This window comes from Mustelus asterias, unplaced genomic scaffold, assembly GCF_964213995.1.
Source record: "Mustelus asterias unplaced genomic scaffold, sMusAst1.hap1.1 HAP1_SCAFFOLD_667, whole genome shotgun sequence".
In the NCBI taxonomy this organism is placed as follows: Eukaryota; Metazoa; Chordata; class Chondrichthyes; order Carcharhiniformes; family Triakidae; genus Mustelus; species Mustelus asterias.
In genome coordinates, this window is record NW_027590616.1 from 14,122 (window position 1) to 30,798 (window position 16,677).

General features: G+C 44.5%; 1 protein-coding gene across 1 annotated transcript; it reads left to right on the top strand.

Annotated features, from left to right (window-relative positions):
* The first annotated feature begins 1,065 nt into the window (after positions 1-1,065).
* On the top strand, positions 1,066-16,129 carry LOC144487243 (putative G-protein coupled receptor 139). Its single transcript, XM_078205327.1, has 2 exons — positions 1,066-1,150; positions 15,210-16,129. The coding sequence occupies exons 1-2, from the start codon at positions 1,066-1,068 to the stop codon at positions 16,127-16,129; spliced, it is 1,005 nt and encodes a 334-aa protein (XP_078061453.1).
* The last annotated feature ends 548 nt before the right edge of the window (positions 16,130-16,677 follow it).

The following is a 16,677-nucleotide window of genomic DNA, read 5'->3' on the forward strand; positions in this document are numbered from 1 at the left end:
CGACCCTTTGTCAAAGAACCTTTGTCGTCTGGACTCAAAACGTCAGCTCTTTTCTCTCCTTGCAGATGCTGCCAGACCCTGCTGAGATTTTCCAACATTTTCCCTTCTGGTTTCAGACTCCAGCCTCCATAGTAAATTGCTTTTATCCAGTGCTTTAATATCCCAGTGAAACCACTGTATACATTTGGCCTGAGTGATTAGCAACAAACCGCCACTTCTCTGATTTCTGATCTCATCAGTATCACTTCCACACCGCATCTGCTCTGTAATGTGTGGGTTTCAGTTTGCCGACCACAACTATTGAATTCCAGCTGATAACACGCCATTTCTGAGTCCACATGCCTAACACAACAACACGATGGCCATTAACCCTTTCCATTAGTTCATCGGATGTCCTTTACGGTCGCCAGAAATGACTTTTCCATGAATGAAGCCATACTGCTTGCCATTTATTATTTTATATTTTCGAAGAAACGAATAATTTTATCCTTAATTATGATGTCTGGAAACAGAGCACGGTGTTATTGCAAAGCCAGTACAGTGCTTATCACCTTGCCTCCCTTTCAGTCATACCCTAACATGTTCATTCCTCAAATCCCCTCGGGTCACTTCAAAATCCAAGAATGATTAACAGATTGAAGTCAGTGTGTGATGGAAAACTTGTCTCATCGGAAGGGGTTAACTCAATCTGCTTTTTCAGAGAATGAAAAAAAAATCCTATTTGTTTCCCTTGAGGGATTCCATCTTCTTTAAAACGAGACTCCTTTCAATGCCTTCTCTCATAGTGGCTGTCAGAGACCACTGGGTATATCTGGAATCAGCGCCTGGAGACGGAGGGCGATGAGAGATCGCAATCTGAGATTGACAGACCGGAATGTTAAAACAGTGGCTCATAATCTGAGGACAATGGATTTGAATGTTTCAACAATGACCCCCAATATGAGCACAACAGATTGGAATTGTACACCAATGGATCATAATTGGAAAATTAGAGATTTGAATGTTCCATCGATGAGCAGGAGTTTATCTGGAGCTCTTTACCAACTTTCTACATATTATTCTTGGATGTCATTAAACACCCGGATCTATTTTGCATTACTGATTATTCAGTCAGGTTACTATCCCATCCTGGCTATTGTTGGCGTCCCTGGTAAGTGGGTTTATCCCTCCATTAATTATAGCATATTTTTAATGATCCTGTCATTTTATTTGGGACGACCAGATGCATTTTTTTAAAGTTCCGGTCACGGAAACGGTGTCCTACCCATCAATGTCCGTTCCCCCGAACTGCCCAATGCCTGAACCTCAAGAAAAAGAATGTTCACAACCTCCAAAATTGATCTGAAGTTGGGTTGTATCCAGAATCCACCTTTTTCTACATTATCAAACAAGGACCATGCCCCAACTCTGCCTTAAGGGAATGCTGCACAGATCCTCCTTTGTTCTTTCAATACAAAATGACTCGATGATTCGAAAGTCATCTGGCCGTTGCAAGCCTTCATAACCCACAGTCCATCCCGAAAGCGACTCTCTGTCGTGGAAATCACAGCAAACCAGTTCAGTCACTGTCCTGATGCAGAATGATATAGACAGCTGTCCATGCCAGCTGCTCGTTAAGTTAAGTAGTTTCCTTATTTCTCCAAAACATTTCCAAGAATATTGATATTATGCCCTTTAAAAAATGACTTAAATCTGCATCTGTCCTTGCGTACAATTTCCACACTCTCTCTCATCACTGGAGAAGGTGTGACGGAATTATGGTTTACAGCGTTGCAAGCTGCATTGTTGTCCCGTTCGTCTTCGGCACATCCCCCTGCAGGACAATGCATTACTCTGGCTGCATCATCAATGCTTCGCCAGCATGAGCAGGGATCTGTATAAGAAAGCAAGCAGTGGTCCCAGTCTTATTTTAAGCACAAATTTCAACCAATTTCAAATCCGTCTGTCAATGTTTACTCAACCCATGTGTTTGTCGCTGTCATCTTAAGTCGTGCTCTGTAGCTTCGGGAAACATTGCACCGTAATTTTAACATATTAGTCTGCAATTGAGGCAATTTATGAGCTGCAAATCCAGCTGGATAATTAGAAGAGGTGTTGTGAATGTTTTTTTTTCTTGTGGCTGTGTTCTGCCTTGCAGCACATAATGATTTTCTGTAGTCCTGGGTGCCAATCTAATCTCTTTGGAAAGTAATGCAATGAATTCCTGTCGACTATTCAATCCCAAGACGTCTGTGTTTTGCTTTCAGCACGCCACTGTGGCACAGTGGTTAGCACTGCTGCCTCACAGTGCCAGGGACTCGGGTTCAATTCCCACCTTGGGCCACAATTTGTGTGGAGTCTGTACTTCCTCTCTGTGTCTGTGTAGGTTCCCTCCGATGCCACGGTTTCGTCCCACAGTCCGAAAGACGTGCTGGTTGAATGCATTGGCCATGCGAAAATCTCCCTCAGTTAGCTAAACAGGCACGAGTGTGACGATTTTCACAGCAATTTCATTGGAGTGTAAATGGAAGCCGACTTGTGACACTATTAAAAAAAACTTCAATTCTCGCATTTTGTGAATCCCTTCATGAAAGTCACTGTCGTATATGATTAAGACATCGCAATCCAGGTACCACCCCCTCACCGCCCTCCCCCACACCCCCCACCCCCTCCCCCCTCCGTGTCGGCGACATTATTTTCGTGAAACTTGATGGTTTTGTGTTAGTCAAGCGGATCAATGGTTCACGGAGGTAGCTGGGACATGGAATTCCAAACACATTCAGATCAGCCATGATCTCATTCAATATGAATGCAGGCTTGTGTGGCAGAATGGCCAAATGCTGCTCTTATTTATTAAGTTCCTGATCTTCTAGAAATCTGCATTGTGATCTTTATTTTCATAATTTTGTCAACTCCGTACTCAGAAGGTATTATTGAATGAGTTTTACGAAGCTTTGATAACGCATTTCACACCCTTTCAACTTTGTTAAAACAATGATCTGTTTCTTTTTTGCCAGTTAACTAAGATTTAACTCTGATCAGTATATATCTCGGTTCCGAAACAGAAAACTATATTGTATGAAATTTTCATTAATTATAATTCAAAATGGTGGCCGAAGTGTGGCGGCATCTTGAGTGCTATCTGCAGCCTACTCTTTAATTCTATCTTTTACTCTCATTCTATGCAATTAAATCTGGACTCTAACAATTTTGCCTGCTGCCAAAGGACTTTCGAATTAGCCTACCTTCGTTAAGCTGATCTTTCTCTTCACCCTAGCTATGACTGTAACAGTATATTTTGCACCCTCTCCTCCTCCCTATGTACTCTACATACTCTATGAATGTTTTTTCCATAAAGCACGCAAGAAGCAATACTTTTTTTGTCAAGGAGACATTTAATAACCAATGATCTGAGCATTTAAGTCCCGGGCTCCGAGACTCAGCACCTACTTTAAAGTGTTTGCATTGTGTTCCTGCGCACAGCATAAAAAATTATCATTTAACCCTTGCCTGCCATAAATTTCATTTGTCAACTGACTTCCCACCTTCCCATTTCATCAGACCCTCCCCTGACTGCAACTTAAGGCATTCTTCATCACTATTAGGTACCATGCCACTCTTTTGAGGACAGTATTATTGGAGGGAGAACAGAACCTGGGCAACAGTGCAGTCCATTAGTGACGAATTGTTATTTTGCAAGTGGAGCAAGAGAACATTGATAAGGTGAAAATGAGTGTGTCGCATCTATCTTCACTCTGAATAAGGAGGATAAAAGTAGTAAATTCGAAAATAGATTATGTATCCTTCTTAACAACGTGACTGAAGGAATGACGAGGTATTGGATGTTTTGGCGAGCTTAAACGTCCACAAATTCCAAGCTCCGGTAAGCTGTGTCCCAGGCGCCTGTGGGAGGTAAAGGATGAAATAGCAGCGGCGCTGAACCAAATTCTTTATTCTTCACTGACCACAGGGGAGATCATGATGTCGGAATACAGGCGTTGGACTGGCGTAAGCACAGAACGAAGTCTCACAACGCCTGGTTTAAGTCCAACTGGTTTATTTGGTACCACAAGCTTTCGGAGCGTTGCTCCTTCTTCAGGTGAGAGGGGAGGTGCCAGAGGATCAGGCGGCAGCGAATGTGGTTCCACTTTTAAGCAAGGTAGTAAATATATCCGATTGAATTACAGGGTGTGGTCCTCACGTCATGATAGGAGAACTATTGAGAAAATTCTGTCTCAGAAGATTAATCTGCACTTGCAGAGGGAAGTTATGATCAGGGAAAGTCTCATGGCCCTTCTGGAGGGAGATTAAGCCAAACGAATATGATTGAATATTTCAACGAGGTGACTTGGTGTGTAGATGCAGGTTCTGTGATTAATTTAATTCATATGGATTTCAGAAAAGCATTAAGTAAGTTCCACATGTAATGCACGATCCGTTGGCAAGATGAATCCAAAAAACATGATTAGTGCTGGGAGACAGAGGCCACAATTTAACTGGCTCGGTCCGTCCATCAATGGGCGAGCCGGTAAAATCATGTGAGAGGCAAGAACTCATCTTCATGCCCGATTTCAAAGAATAGAATTTCTGCAGTTCAGGAAGAGGTCTTTCGGCCAACTGAGTCTGTACCAACCAGAATTCCACACAAGGCCTATTCCCATCGCCGCACATATTTACCCTGCTTATCCCCCTGACAAAAGGGTCAATTTATCATGACCAATCAACCTAATCTGCACATCTTTGGACTGCGGGAGGAAACCAGTGCTCCCGGAGGAAACCCACACAGACACAGAGAGAAAGTGCAAATTGCACAGAGACAGTGACCCAAGGCCGGAATTGAACCCGAGCCCCAGGCACTGTGAGGCAGCAGTTTTAACGACAGTGTCATCGTGTCGTTTTCTCGACTTTTCTGATCTTCCCCGCATTGGATTTTCTGTGCGGCCAGCCTCTCGCACATTTCCAGTGAAAAACTGATTTATTTATTTATATTTATTATAATGCTTATTTGCATGTTCTTCGTGAACCTGGCGCTCAACCGTCTGGGCTCATAGAAACAAAGAAACCATTAGCAGGAGTAGGCCATTCGGTCCTTCGATCCTGCAATGCCATTCATCTTGATCATGGCTTCTCATCGTATTCAATATCCTGATCCCCACTACCCCGCAAATCCCTTGATCCCTTCAGCCCCAAGAGCAATATCTAATTCCATCTAGATTTCAAACAATATTTTGTCTTCACCTACATTATGTGGTAATGAATTCTACATATTTACAACACTCCGGGTGAAGAAATTTCTCCTCACCTCAGTTCTAAAAGGTTTCCCCCGTATCCTCAAATTGTAACCTCTAGTTTTGGACTCTCCCACCATTGGGAATATTCTTTCTGAATCTATCCTGTCTAATCCTGTTCGAATTTTATAAGACTCTATGAGATCCCCTTTCACTCTTGTAACCTCCAGTCAATATAATCCTAACCGACTTAATCTCACCTTGGATGACAGGCCTGTCATCCTAGAAATTAGCCTGCTGAACCTTGACTTTACTCCGTCACTAGCAAGGACATCCTTCGTCAGATAAGGACAGCAAAACTGCACTCCAGGTTTGGCCTCACCAAAGCGCATTGCAATTGCTGTATAGCGTCTCTATTCCTGTACTCAAAACCTCTCGCTGTGAAGGCCAACAAAGCATTTGCGTTGTTTACTGTCTGCTGTGCCTGCGTAATTACTTTCAGTGACTGAAAAGGTCTCCTTTTGTATTCAATTTATAGCCATTCAAGGAATAATTGGTCTTCTGGTGAAACCAACGCGGATGACCTCACATGTATTCACATTATTCTGCATATGCCATGCACACTCAGCCTGATAAAATCACGATGAAGCATTTCTGAAACATTCTCAGAGCTCACCCTCTCACCCAAAATTGTATCACCAACAAATGTGGTGACAAGGCATTTAGAATCCTCTTCCAAATCAATAACATATTATGTGAAAAGTTGAGGTCCCAGCACAAATGCCTGCAGAACCCCATAAGTCACTGACTGTCAATCAGAAAAAGACTCATTTATGCCAACTCTTTGCTTCCTCTCTGCAAACCAGCTTTCTATCCATTTCAAGACATTGCCAGCAATGCAGTGTGCTTTTAAAGTTACATTGCCATCTTTTATGTAAGACTTCCTCGAAAACCTGGAAGACTAAATAAACAACATCCACTGGTTCTCCTCATTCACATCTAGTTGTTAATTCATCATGGAATTACAATAGATTTGCAAGAATGATTTCCCTTTGATAAATCCATGCTGAATGTACCTTATTATACCACTACCTTCCAAATGCTGATTTATGAAATCCTTGAGAACAGACGCTGGCAACATCCCCAATACCGATGTTAGCCGCGTTGGCCTATAGTTCTGTGTTGTCTCTCTACCTCCCTTTTTGAATAGTGGGCTTACATTAGCTGCCCACCAATCTGTAGACGTTATTGCAGAGTCCAAAGCATTTTGAAAAGTAACCAGCAATGGATCTACAATTTCCCTATTTCCAGAGTCACTTCCTTAAGCAGTCCGTGATGAAGATTATCAGGACCTGGAGATTTACCCACCTTCAATCCTATCAATTTCCCCAAAACGATTTATCTACTAATGGTGATTTCCTTCAGCTCCTCACCACAACATGCTTCTCTCAGAAATTCTGGTACATTATTCGTGTATGCCTTTGTGAAAACTGAAGCAAATTACGAAGTTAATTGCTCAGCCATTTGTTCATTTCCCGTTATGAATTCTCTCATTTCTGATGGTAAGGTGCCGACATTATTTTTTTGTCAGTCTTTTTTTCTTTGCATGCCGATAGAAGATTTTACAGAGTGTTTTTTATGTTACATAGAAACAAACATAGAAAACTACAGCGCAAAAAAGGCCCTTCGGCCCCACAAGTTGTGCCGAACATATCCCTACCTTCTCAGCCTACCTATAACCCTCCATCCTATTCAGTCCCATGTACTCATCAAGGAGTCTCTTAAAATACCCTATTGAGTTTGCCTCCACCACCACTGACGGCAGCCGATTCCACTCGCCCACCACCCAATGTGTGAAAAACGTCCCCCGAACATTTCCCCTGTACCTACACCCCAGCACCTTAAACCTGTGTCCTCTCGTAGCAGCCATTACCACCCTGGGAAAAAGCCTCTGATAGTCCACCTGATCTATGCCTCTCAACATCCTATGTACCTCTATTAGGTCTCCTCTCATCCTACAGCTCCCTCAGCCTATCCTCATCAGGAATGCCACTCAATCCAGGCAACATCCTTGTAAATCTCCTCTGCACCGTTGCAATGTTTTCCACATCCTTCCTGTAGTGAGGCGACCAGAACTGAGCACAGTACTCCAAGTGGGGTCTGACGAGGGTCATTATCCCCGGACTCCTAAACTCAATCCCTCGATTGATAAAGGCCAGCACACCATTCGCATTCTTGACCACCTCCTCCACCTGCGGGGCCGATTTTCGAGTCCGATGGACCCGGACCCCAAGGTCCTTCTGATCCTCTACAGTACTAAGAGTCCTTCCCTTTATATTGTACTCCTTCATCACATTTGACCTGCCAAAATGGACCACTACGCATTTATCTGGGTTGAAGTCCATCTGCCACTTCTCCGCTCAGTCTTGCATCCTATCTGTGTCCCTCTGTAACTGCTGACATCCCTCCGGACTATCCACAACGCCACCAACCGCCAACTTACTTTCATACACTATTTTCCCCTTCTCAATCAATCCATTGGTCGTCCATTGCTGAATTTTAAACTGCTCCCAATCCTCAGACCTATTGCTTTTTCTTGCCAATTTGTGTCCATCTTCTTTGAATCTGATACATTACTTATTTCCCTTCTATGCCATGTTTGGCCACAATTCCTTTACCACTGTTACACCAAACAGGATTAAACAAATTCTTGAGTTCATCTATTCGTTAATTCAACGTTGGCCATTGCCTGTGTACTATCTTTGATTTCATGAATGTTTCCCAATCCATCATGGCCAATTCATGCCTCATACCAGCTTAGTTACCATTATTGAGATTCAGGACCCTGATCTCAGAATCAACAACATCACTATCTTCTCTGACAATGATTACTACCATATGATAGTCACTCATCCCCAATGGTTCTCTCACAACTAGATTGCAAACTAATCATTTATCACTGCTCAACACCCAGTCCAATAAGGCCTGATCCTTTCTTGGTTCCTCAACACATTGCTCCAGAAAACCATCCCGTATGCACTCCAGAAATGCCTCTGCTAGTTTACTGTGTCTAATTTGATTCTCCCACTCGATATGCAGACTAAATTCTCCCATATCACAGAAGCTCCTTTAATATTTGCATTTTGGATTTCCTGTCTCATGCTTTTCCCAATATTGCCACTGCAGTTTGATGGTCTGTACATCACGCCCATCAATGTCTTCACCCCTTGTTTTTTTTGTAACTCAACGCATTTAGGTTCCACATCATCGATGCTCATATATTTCATCAATGTCGTATCAATAGCATATTTAATGAACAATGGAACACCACAACTTTTCCTTTCTGTCAGCTTGGTTGCCTTTGTGGCCTTGCAAGGAGATTTTCTCTCCGGCGAGGAAAATGCTTGCTTCACATGAACAGGAAACAGTCACGTTGCCCTCACCGGTAGAACCGGAGACCATTGATGTCCCCTGGGGAAGCCGAGGGTAAGGGGAGAGAACCCCTTGGCCTGGCCATCATGGAACATTGGAAATGCCCACAAGGCACATTTGCAATGCTCGTCGGGTCGTGCCAGGGGCTGCGTCTGAAGATGGTGCTATGGGGGCTGGGTCTGGATAGTTTGGGATAATAGGGGAGCTGCCATGCTGGAGCGGCCTGATCAGGGAGAAAGGCGGCATTGTGATTGGTGTGGGCGAGCGCGGTGCCCGCTGACGCTCTGCAGCTGTGATTGGTGAGGAGAGGGAGGGGCCCCGGGGAGGGGGCCCCACTGCCATTCTAAATGTGATCGGTCGAGGGTGGTGATCGATCTGGGCCATGGATGTTGCGGGGCGGGCGCACTATTTACTGGCAGTGTTTGTTCTTGCGTTCAGTTGCGGGCCACGTTATTATTTCGGGGGTTGCAGGGGGCTGGGTTGAGCCTTGCTCAATTTGTTTCGTAAAATTCCGCCGAAAGGGTGCTGTTAGAAATTTTTTCACGTGACTGGAGGCCGGTGGCCAGTGGCATATCACAGGAGTCAGTGCTGTGTCGCAAATTGGTCATGACATAAGTAAACAATGCAGACCAGAATGTCTTTTGGGGTGGGTTGAGCAGATGACAGAAAAATTCTGGAAAAGTGGAGAAGTAGATTTTGCATTGCCAAAAGACATAGATTGGTTGGACATCCAGGCAGATGATTGGCAGTTGGAGTTTAAAATTGAAAATTACATGTGATTCACTTTGGAAGGAACAACACGATAAGCTTGTATGCATTGAATTGCAGGGCACTCAACACTGAGAAAAAAAGAGGGATGTCCGGAGTGCTTGTCTTTTTTCCAGATGTAAGAAGTAGTTGGAAGAGAGAATGTCCGGGTGCATGAGGTCCTTATTGTGCTGGCTGCTTTTCCGAAGTAGCGGGAAGTGTCGACAGAGCCAATGGATGGGAGACGGGATTGAGTGATGGACTGGGCTACGTTCACAACACTTTGTAGTTTCTTGTGGCCTTGGGCAGAGCAGGAGCCATACCAAGCTGTGATGTGACGAGAAAAATTGCTTTCTAGGGTGCTTCTGTGAAGGCTGGTAAGAGCTGTAGCGGACGTGACAAGTTTCGTTAGTCTTCTGAGAAAGTAGAGGTGATGGTGGGTTTTCGTAACTGTAACCAATGTGTGGCGGGACCAGGACAGGTAGTTGGTGATGTGGACACCGAGAAACCTGAAACTCGGCCACTTCCACTTCTTCCCAGTTGATGCAGACAGGGGCATGTCCTCCAATATGCTTCGTGAAGTCGATGACTATCTCTTTCGTTTTGTTGATATCGAGGGAGGGATTATTGTCGCCGCACCATTTCACCACATGGTCTATCTCTTTCATGCACTCCATCTGATATTGCCTGAGATCTATTGAGTTACCAGCAAACTTGAAAATCGAGTTGGGGGGTGAATTGGCCAGATGCTCGTTGGTTTATAATGAGTTTAGTAAGGGGCTGAGGGCACCGCCTTGAGGGACATCAATATTGAGGAAAATCTTGGAGCAGGTATTGTTGCCTTTCCCTCCTGTTTATGGTCTCTGTGTTAGAACAACTACGATCCTGTCACAGATGGAGGAGCTGAACCCCTGTCCACGGAGTTTGGAGATGGGTTCTGGAGTAACAATGGTCTGAAAGGTTGAGATGTTTTTCATAAATAGGAGTCTGCCATAAATGCCCTTGCTATCCAGGTGTTCCAGCGTGGGGAGCAGGCCCTGGGGATGGCTTCTATTTGGGCATTTTGTGGCGATAGACGACCTGTAGTGGATAGTGGCATAAACTATAGGAATAGCAGGGTTATATTGGAGATGCCCATTCTTTGGTTAGGTCACAAATGGAGTACATGTGTCGTTCGGTTTGCTTCACTACCAGAAGGATTTGAACGCACCGGAGAGGGTGTTCATGATATTTGCAAGCATGTATTCGGGATGGAGAATTTGGGGAATGAAGAGTGGTTGAATAGGCTCATTGTGTTTTATTTAGAGTAGGGAAGGCTGAGGGTAACCTTATTGAACTGCACAAGATTATGAGCGTTGTAGATAAGATGGGTATGAAGCTGCTTTCCCCTCAGCTGAAATGTCCGTAACGAAGGGACGTCATTTCAAAGTGTAGAGCAGGAGGTTTAGAGGTGATTTGAAGAAATATGTTACAACCCAGAGGGTCTCGATTGCACTTCCTGGGAGAGTCACAGAGGTGGGCAAACCCACAACAGCTAATGAGTGTTAAAATGAGCACTTGACATGGCATAACACTCAAGGCTTTGGGCCGAGTGCTGGAATGTGACATTAGTGCAGATTTAGTGTAGTCCTGTCGATGCAGACTCGATGGTCCTCACGGCCTCTCCTGTAAAGGATAACACAATGCCTAATACTTCTCAACGTGTAACTCTAATTTCCAATGCTGATGTATTTACATTCCCTGCAATCTGAAAACTTCAAACTTATACAAAGCTATCACCATGCACCAGAATATTAGTGTAACCAACAGTAACCCAAACGATCCCATGAAAATAAAACAAAACAGTCAATCTTGTCTCCGCTCTTTTTTTGTTGCAAGACCAATGTATGAACCACGATGCAATCGACATTTACTCACGTCTTTTTTTTTACATTGGCAGCAATTATTTTAACTTGTACTTAATCATGTAATTTTTAGGAAGACACGAACATTGGAAAGTTATATGGAAGCAAGTGTCATGTAAGCAGATAATAGGTTAGCAGCGAATATTATCAGGTTCTTCACAGCCTGGCTCCTTCCCATATCTCTGCATTTTTAAATCTTCAAATGTTTTAACAATTCAAAATTAGAATCGACCAACGGAACTGATTCCAGGAACCGATCGGAAATTGCATTCCAAATCCGCCATTACAGCCACTGCCAACATTTACTCTTCATTTAATTTAAATACTTGAAAATTTTACACTCTGTATCAAATTCTCAACTAATCTCTACTGCTCAAAGCAGCAAAGCCCCAGATACTGAATTGTCCTCACCTAAACTACCATCTGACATGTCCGTACCGAGGTGATTATACCCCTTTTGTGCATCGAACATGATATACAATTTGCATTCAAACTAAAGAATGGAAATCGTGCTTGGCAAATCTAGGAGACATTTTGGAGGATTTAACTTATGGACTTCATTAACAGGAGCCAGCGGATGTCATTTGTTTTGACTTATAGAAGGCTTTCGTCGAAGTGCCACACACGAGATCAGCAAGTTAAGTTGAAGCACATGCGATTGAGGGAAGAGCATTGAGAAGGGTCGGAACTCGATGGCAGACCGGAAAAAAGAGAATAGGAATAAACAGATCGTATTCCGAGATGACACAAACCTGGGTGGGGCGAAGCGGGCGGGGTGGGGTGGGAGTGGTGGTGGTGGTGGGGGGGGGGGGGGGGCGGGGAGAGGTGGAGGAGGGATCAGTCTGTGTTGTTGTGGCCTATTAGTGGAGAACTATGTGAAATTTGAGGGCTGAAACGTGCATCACCAGTACTTCCGGTGACCAACATAGAAAGAACAGTACAGCACAGGAAACAGGCCAATCGGCCCTCCAAGCCTGTGCCGCTCCTTGGTCCAACTAGACCAATCGTTTGTATCCCTCCATTTCCAGCCTGCTCATGTGACTATCCAGGTAAGTCTTAAACGATGTCAGCGTGCCTGCCTCCACCACCCTACTTGGCAGCGCATTCCAGGCCCCCACCACACTCTGTGTAAAAAACGTCCCTCTGATGTCTGAGTTATACTTCGCCCCTCTCACCTTGAGCCCGTGACCCCTCGTGATCGTCACCTCCTACCTGGGAAAAAGCTTCCCACTGTTCACCCTATCTATACCCTTCATAATCTTGTACACCTCTATTAGATCTCCCCTCATTCTCCGTCTTTCCAAGGAGAACAACCCCAGTCTTCCCAATCTCTCCTCATAGCTAAGACCCTCCATACCAGGCAACATCCTGGTAAACCTTCTCTGCACTCTCTCCAATGCCTCCACGTCCTTCTGGTAGTGCGGCGATCAGAACTGGACGCAGTACTCCAAATGTGGCCTAACCAGCGTTCTATACAGCTGCATCATCAGACTCCAGCTTTTATACTCTATGCTCCGTCCTATAAAGGCAAGCATACCATATGCCTTCTTCACCACCTTCTCCACCTGTGTTGCCACCTTCAAGGATTTGTGGACTTGCACACCTAGGTCCCTCTGTGATACTATACTCCTGATGACTCTGCCATTTATTGTATAACTCCTCCCTACATTATTTCTTCCAAAATGCATCACTTCGCATTCATCCGGATTAAACTCCATTTGCCACCTCTCCACCCAATTTTCCAGCCTATCTATATCCTGCTGTATTGCCCGACAATGCTCTTCGCTATCCGCAATTCCAGCCATCTTCGTGTCATCCGCAAACTTGCTGATTACACCAGTTACACCTTCTTCCAAATCATTTATATATATCACAAATAGCAGAGGTCCCAGTACAGAGCCCTACGGAACACCACTGGTCACAGACCTCCAGCCGGAAAAAGACCCTTCGACCACTACCCTCTGTCTCCTATGGCCAAGCCAGTTCTCCACACATCCAGCCACTTCTCCTTGTATCCCATGAGCCTTAACCTTCTTAACCAACCTGCCATGGAGGGACTTTGTCAAATGCCTTACTGAAATCCATATAGACGACATCCACGGCCCTTCCTTCATCAACCGTTTTTGTTACTTCCTCAACATCTGGAAATTGCAGTGCTCTTAATTCCACGCTATTTGCTGCATTGGGATTTGTCAGACGGGAAATTGGAATGGATGAGAAGATGAACACACGTTTTGCATTGCTGAATGAGAGCATGCCGTCGTGGCTTCAAAGGCTGCTCTGGCCACATCTTTGATCAAGCAGCAGGACTTACCAATCGGCAGGACATATTGTGGGGTTACTCTTAATCCAAGATTACCTCCAGAAAGGGCACACAATGTGACTGCCATTTTGGCTGCATAAAGTCGCCAGCAGCATGGCAACTTCTGTAATCCGTGCACGACTTTGATTCCTGGCAATCAGACTCGGTTCCGGCATGCTCACTACAGCGGTGTCATAGCAGCATCATACCAAGAGTTCTCCACTCACTTCCTACACCACACTCCACCTCCAACAGGCAGTCCCCACCAAACCGCAACTCCTGTTCGGCCGCAGCATCTCGGGTTCCACACATCTCATCACAAGCCTTCTGCACCCTCCACCTCAGGCTTCTCAGCCACAGACTCCTGTGCTACGTTTCCAACCACAATATTCACCTCTCTCTGTCACTTGCTGCCACAGCTGTAGCAGTCATCCAGGACTCACTGAACACCGAATCGTTCACTGTTCATTTGACACAACCATGCAACCCCGCTTCCCCCTCCCAATACACAGACACGCTGTGCGATGCACCTCTGGGTATATTACGAGTACTCACATATGCACGTTGGACCCTTACTTTTAAACTGCAACTGAATCATAGACCCCCTTCAAAGTTGCACAGATGGCTCGTCACCTCCCCGACACAAAATAGCTGCGGTCCCCCTGGATCAAAGGCTCTCTCTCTCTCCGACCTATTCACCCCAGGAAATCAAACGCCACCTCATGTGTATACCAGTGCTCCGTCGCACACTCCTGTCTCAGCTTTAGTCATTCTTCAACCTGCCTCATAGAGAATCTCTAAAGAAAATTCTGCCTCCATCGACAACTTCGCAATCGACCAACAAACCCGTACCCACTGCTTCTCAGCGCTGTCGCTATTGCCAGTTTGCATGGTGTACAGGTGGAGAGTTGGGATATGAAGCCTCGAGGGAACGAGACAAAAAAGAAATCCTGTATTGGGGGTATGAGGCCATTGGATGTGTCACGTTGGGCGGGCCAGATGCGGTAAATTGGTAAAGAATCCGTCTGAGGAGTGTTGAGGAAATATCAGAGGTCAATGATTTTAATTAAAAATGAATGAAATTGCATATTGCAGAGAATCAGGAAACAAATTACCTGAACTTGGCATGATGCACACATTCAAGGGATCTACGTTCAGCTCAAAACATTAAATGGGGATGTAGCCTCGCCTATCACGTTCCAAATAGAACCTTTGAGCAACGGGTGGAGGAAGATACTGCTGTAACCAAGGGAGCAGTGTGATTCGCTTCATGATATGTTCACTGGCTAATGGTGGTAGATCAAGGCACAAGAATTCAGCAATTGGGACTCGAGATCCGGGAGGGAACGAATTTAAGAGAAGGAAGGGAGAAGACAAGGAAGGAACAGAATGGACGATAAAAGTTAACAATTCAACGATTTCAGGACCTTCTGCTTTGCCACTCACTCCCTTCTGCATTCTGCCACTTAACTGACTTTGTAGTTTCTTCAAATTAAAAGCCCTTCAATATGTTTCTGGATTAGGTAATATATTTGACGACAGTGGATAAGTCGTCACTAAAACTAATGTTCTTCCCATCCTGACGTATAATTTCCCTTTTTTTTCTGTCTCCTGCAGCGAACTTAGCTACGATTGCGATCTTAGCCTTTCGAAAATGTGGTCTCTCCAAATCTGTCACACGCTACCTGCTGGCCATGGCAACAGCAGATCTACTCCTTATTATTATCGATTTGATATTAAGACACATTCCAATTGTTTACTGGGAACATTTTTACTTTCTGTGGTCCATGCGTGTGTGTAATATCCATGCAGTTCTCCTGTATGCATCAACTGACTGTTCTGTTTGGTTTACTGTGACTTTCACCTTTGATCGTTGTGTTGCTATTTGTTGCCAGAAGCTGAAAAATCAATATTGTACAGAGAAAATGGCTGCTGGGGTTCTGGCAACTGTTGTTGTGCTGAGCTGTTTCAAGAACATCTTCTGGTATTTTATGTTGTCCGACGAATACTTTATGAGGAACAAACCATGGTTCTGTTTGGTAACATTCAGTGTTCAGACGTCTCCAGTTTGGATAATTGTCGAGTTTCTGCATCACATTCTAACCCCATGCTTACCATTTGTCCTGATTTTCTTGATCAATGTTGTCACCATCAGGCACATTATAGTGAATAGCAGAGCCCGTAGAAGACTTCGAGCTGCAAACACCGGGGATAGTTCCAAAGACCCAGAGATAGATAGTCGACGGAAATCTATAATCTTACTGTTTGTTATCTCTTTGAATTTCATTGTGTTGTGGGCTGCTATAATGGTGTTTTCTGTATGCAGGCGGATGTATTATCTAATGGATAATTATGTACTGATAAGTGATGTTGTGCAGGAAATGGGCTTCATGTTGCAGCTGCTGGGTTGCTGCACAAACACTTGCATCTATGCTGTGACCCAGACTATGTTCAGAGAACAATTGAAAATTGTGCTCAAATATCCGTTTATTTCTGTTGTTCAATGCATTCAAAGTTATAAAGAACTGAATCACTGATCAATCGATAATTTTGTCATCATATGTTTTTTTTCTAACGGGGTCACAAGCTACCACAATCGCGACAGAGCAGGAAGTGAGCTGCCCACATGCTAAACAAAATGTGGACCGGTCTGTCACTGCAACAACAGACTGCTGTGTATTTCCCACTCTGAAGAAAGGGAGAATGGCAGACACTGCAACTATCATTAGAGAATGAGAAATTGTTGCAATGCAGAGAGACAAGGTGCCCGCTTTGCTATGGTAATAACACTGACACGGTATGTATGCGTATAATGGTAATGGAGGGCAAGACTTCTCGCTATGTTGACAATCAGGACGTTCTCTGTCGCTATGATGGCAGAGGGACGGCTGGACATTCTCAATATAGTAGCAAGGCAGGCAGGGTCTTCTTTCTATAGAGGCAGAGCTAGTCCATCATGTTTTTAGCTGAACGCACCAGGACCAATTCCCAATAATTCAACAGCTCCATTTATCGCCTGCACTCACAAATTAGAAAGTAGATGAGGAAGAAATATTATCCATTGGTCCACGTTCCATTGCTCGCC

Excerpts from the sequence above, each read along its gene's own strand:
- LOC144487243 (XM_078205327.1), top strand. The coding sequence starts at position 1,066 with ATGTCATTAAACACCCGGATCTATTTTGCATTACTGATTATTCAGTCA. Across the intron at positions 1,151-15,209 it reads GGCTATTGTTGGCGTCCCTG|CGAACTTAGCTACGATTGCG; the intron begins GTAAGTGGGTTT and ends TGTCTCCTGCAG.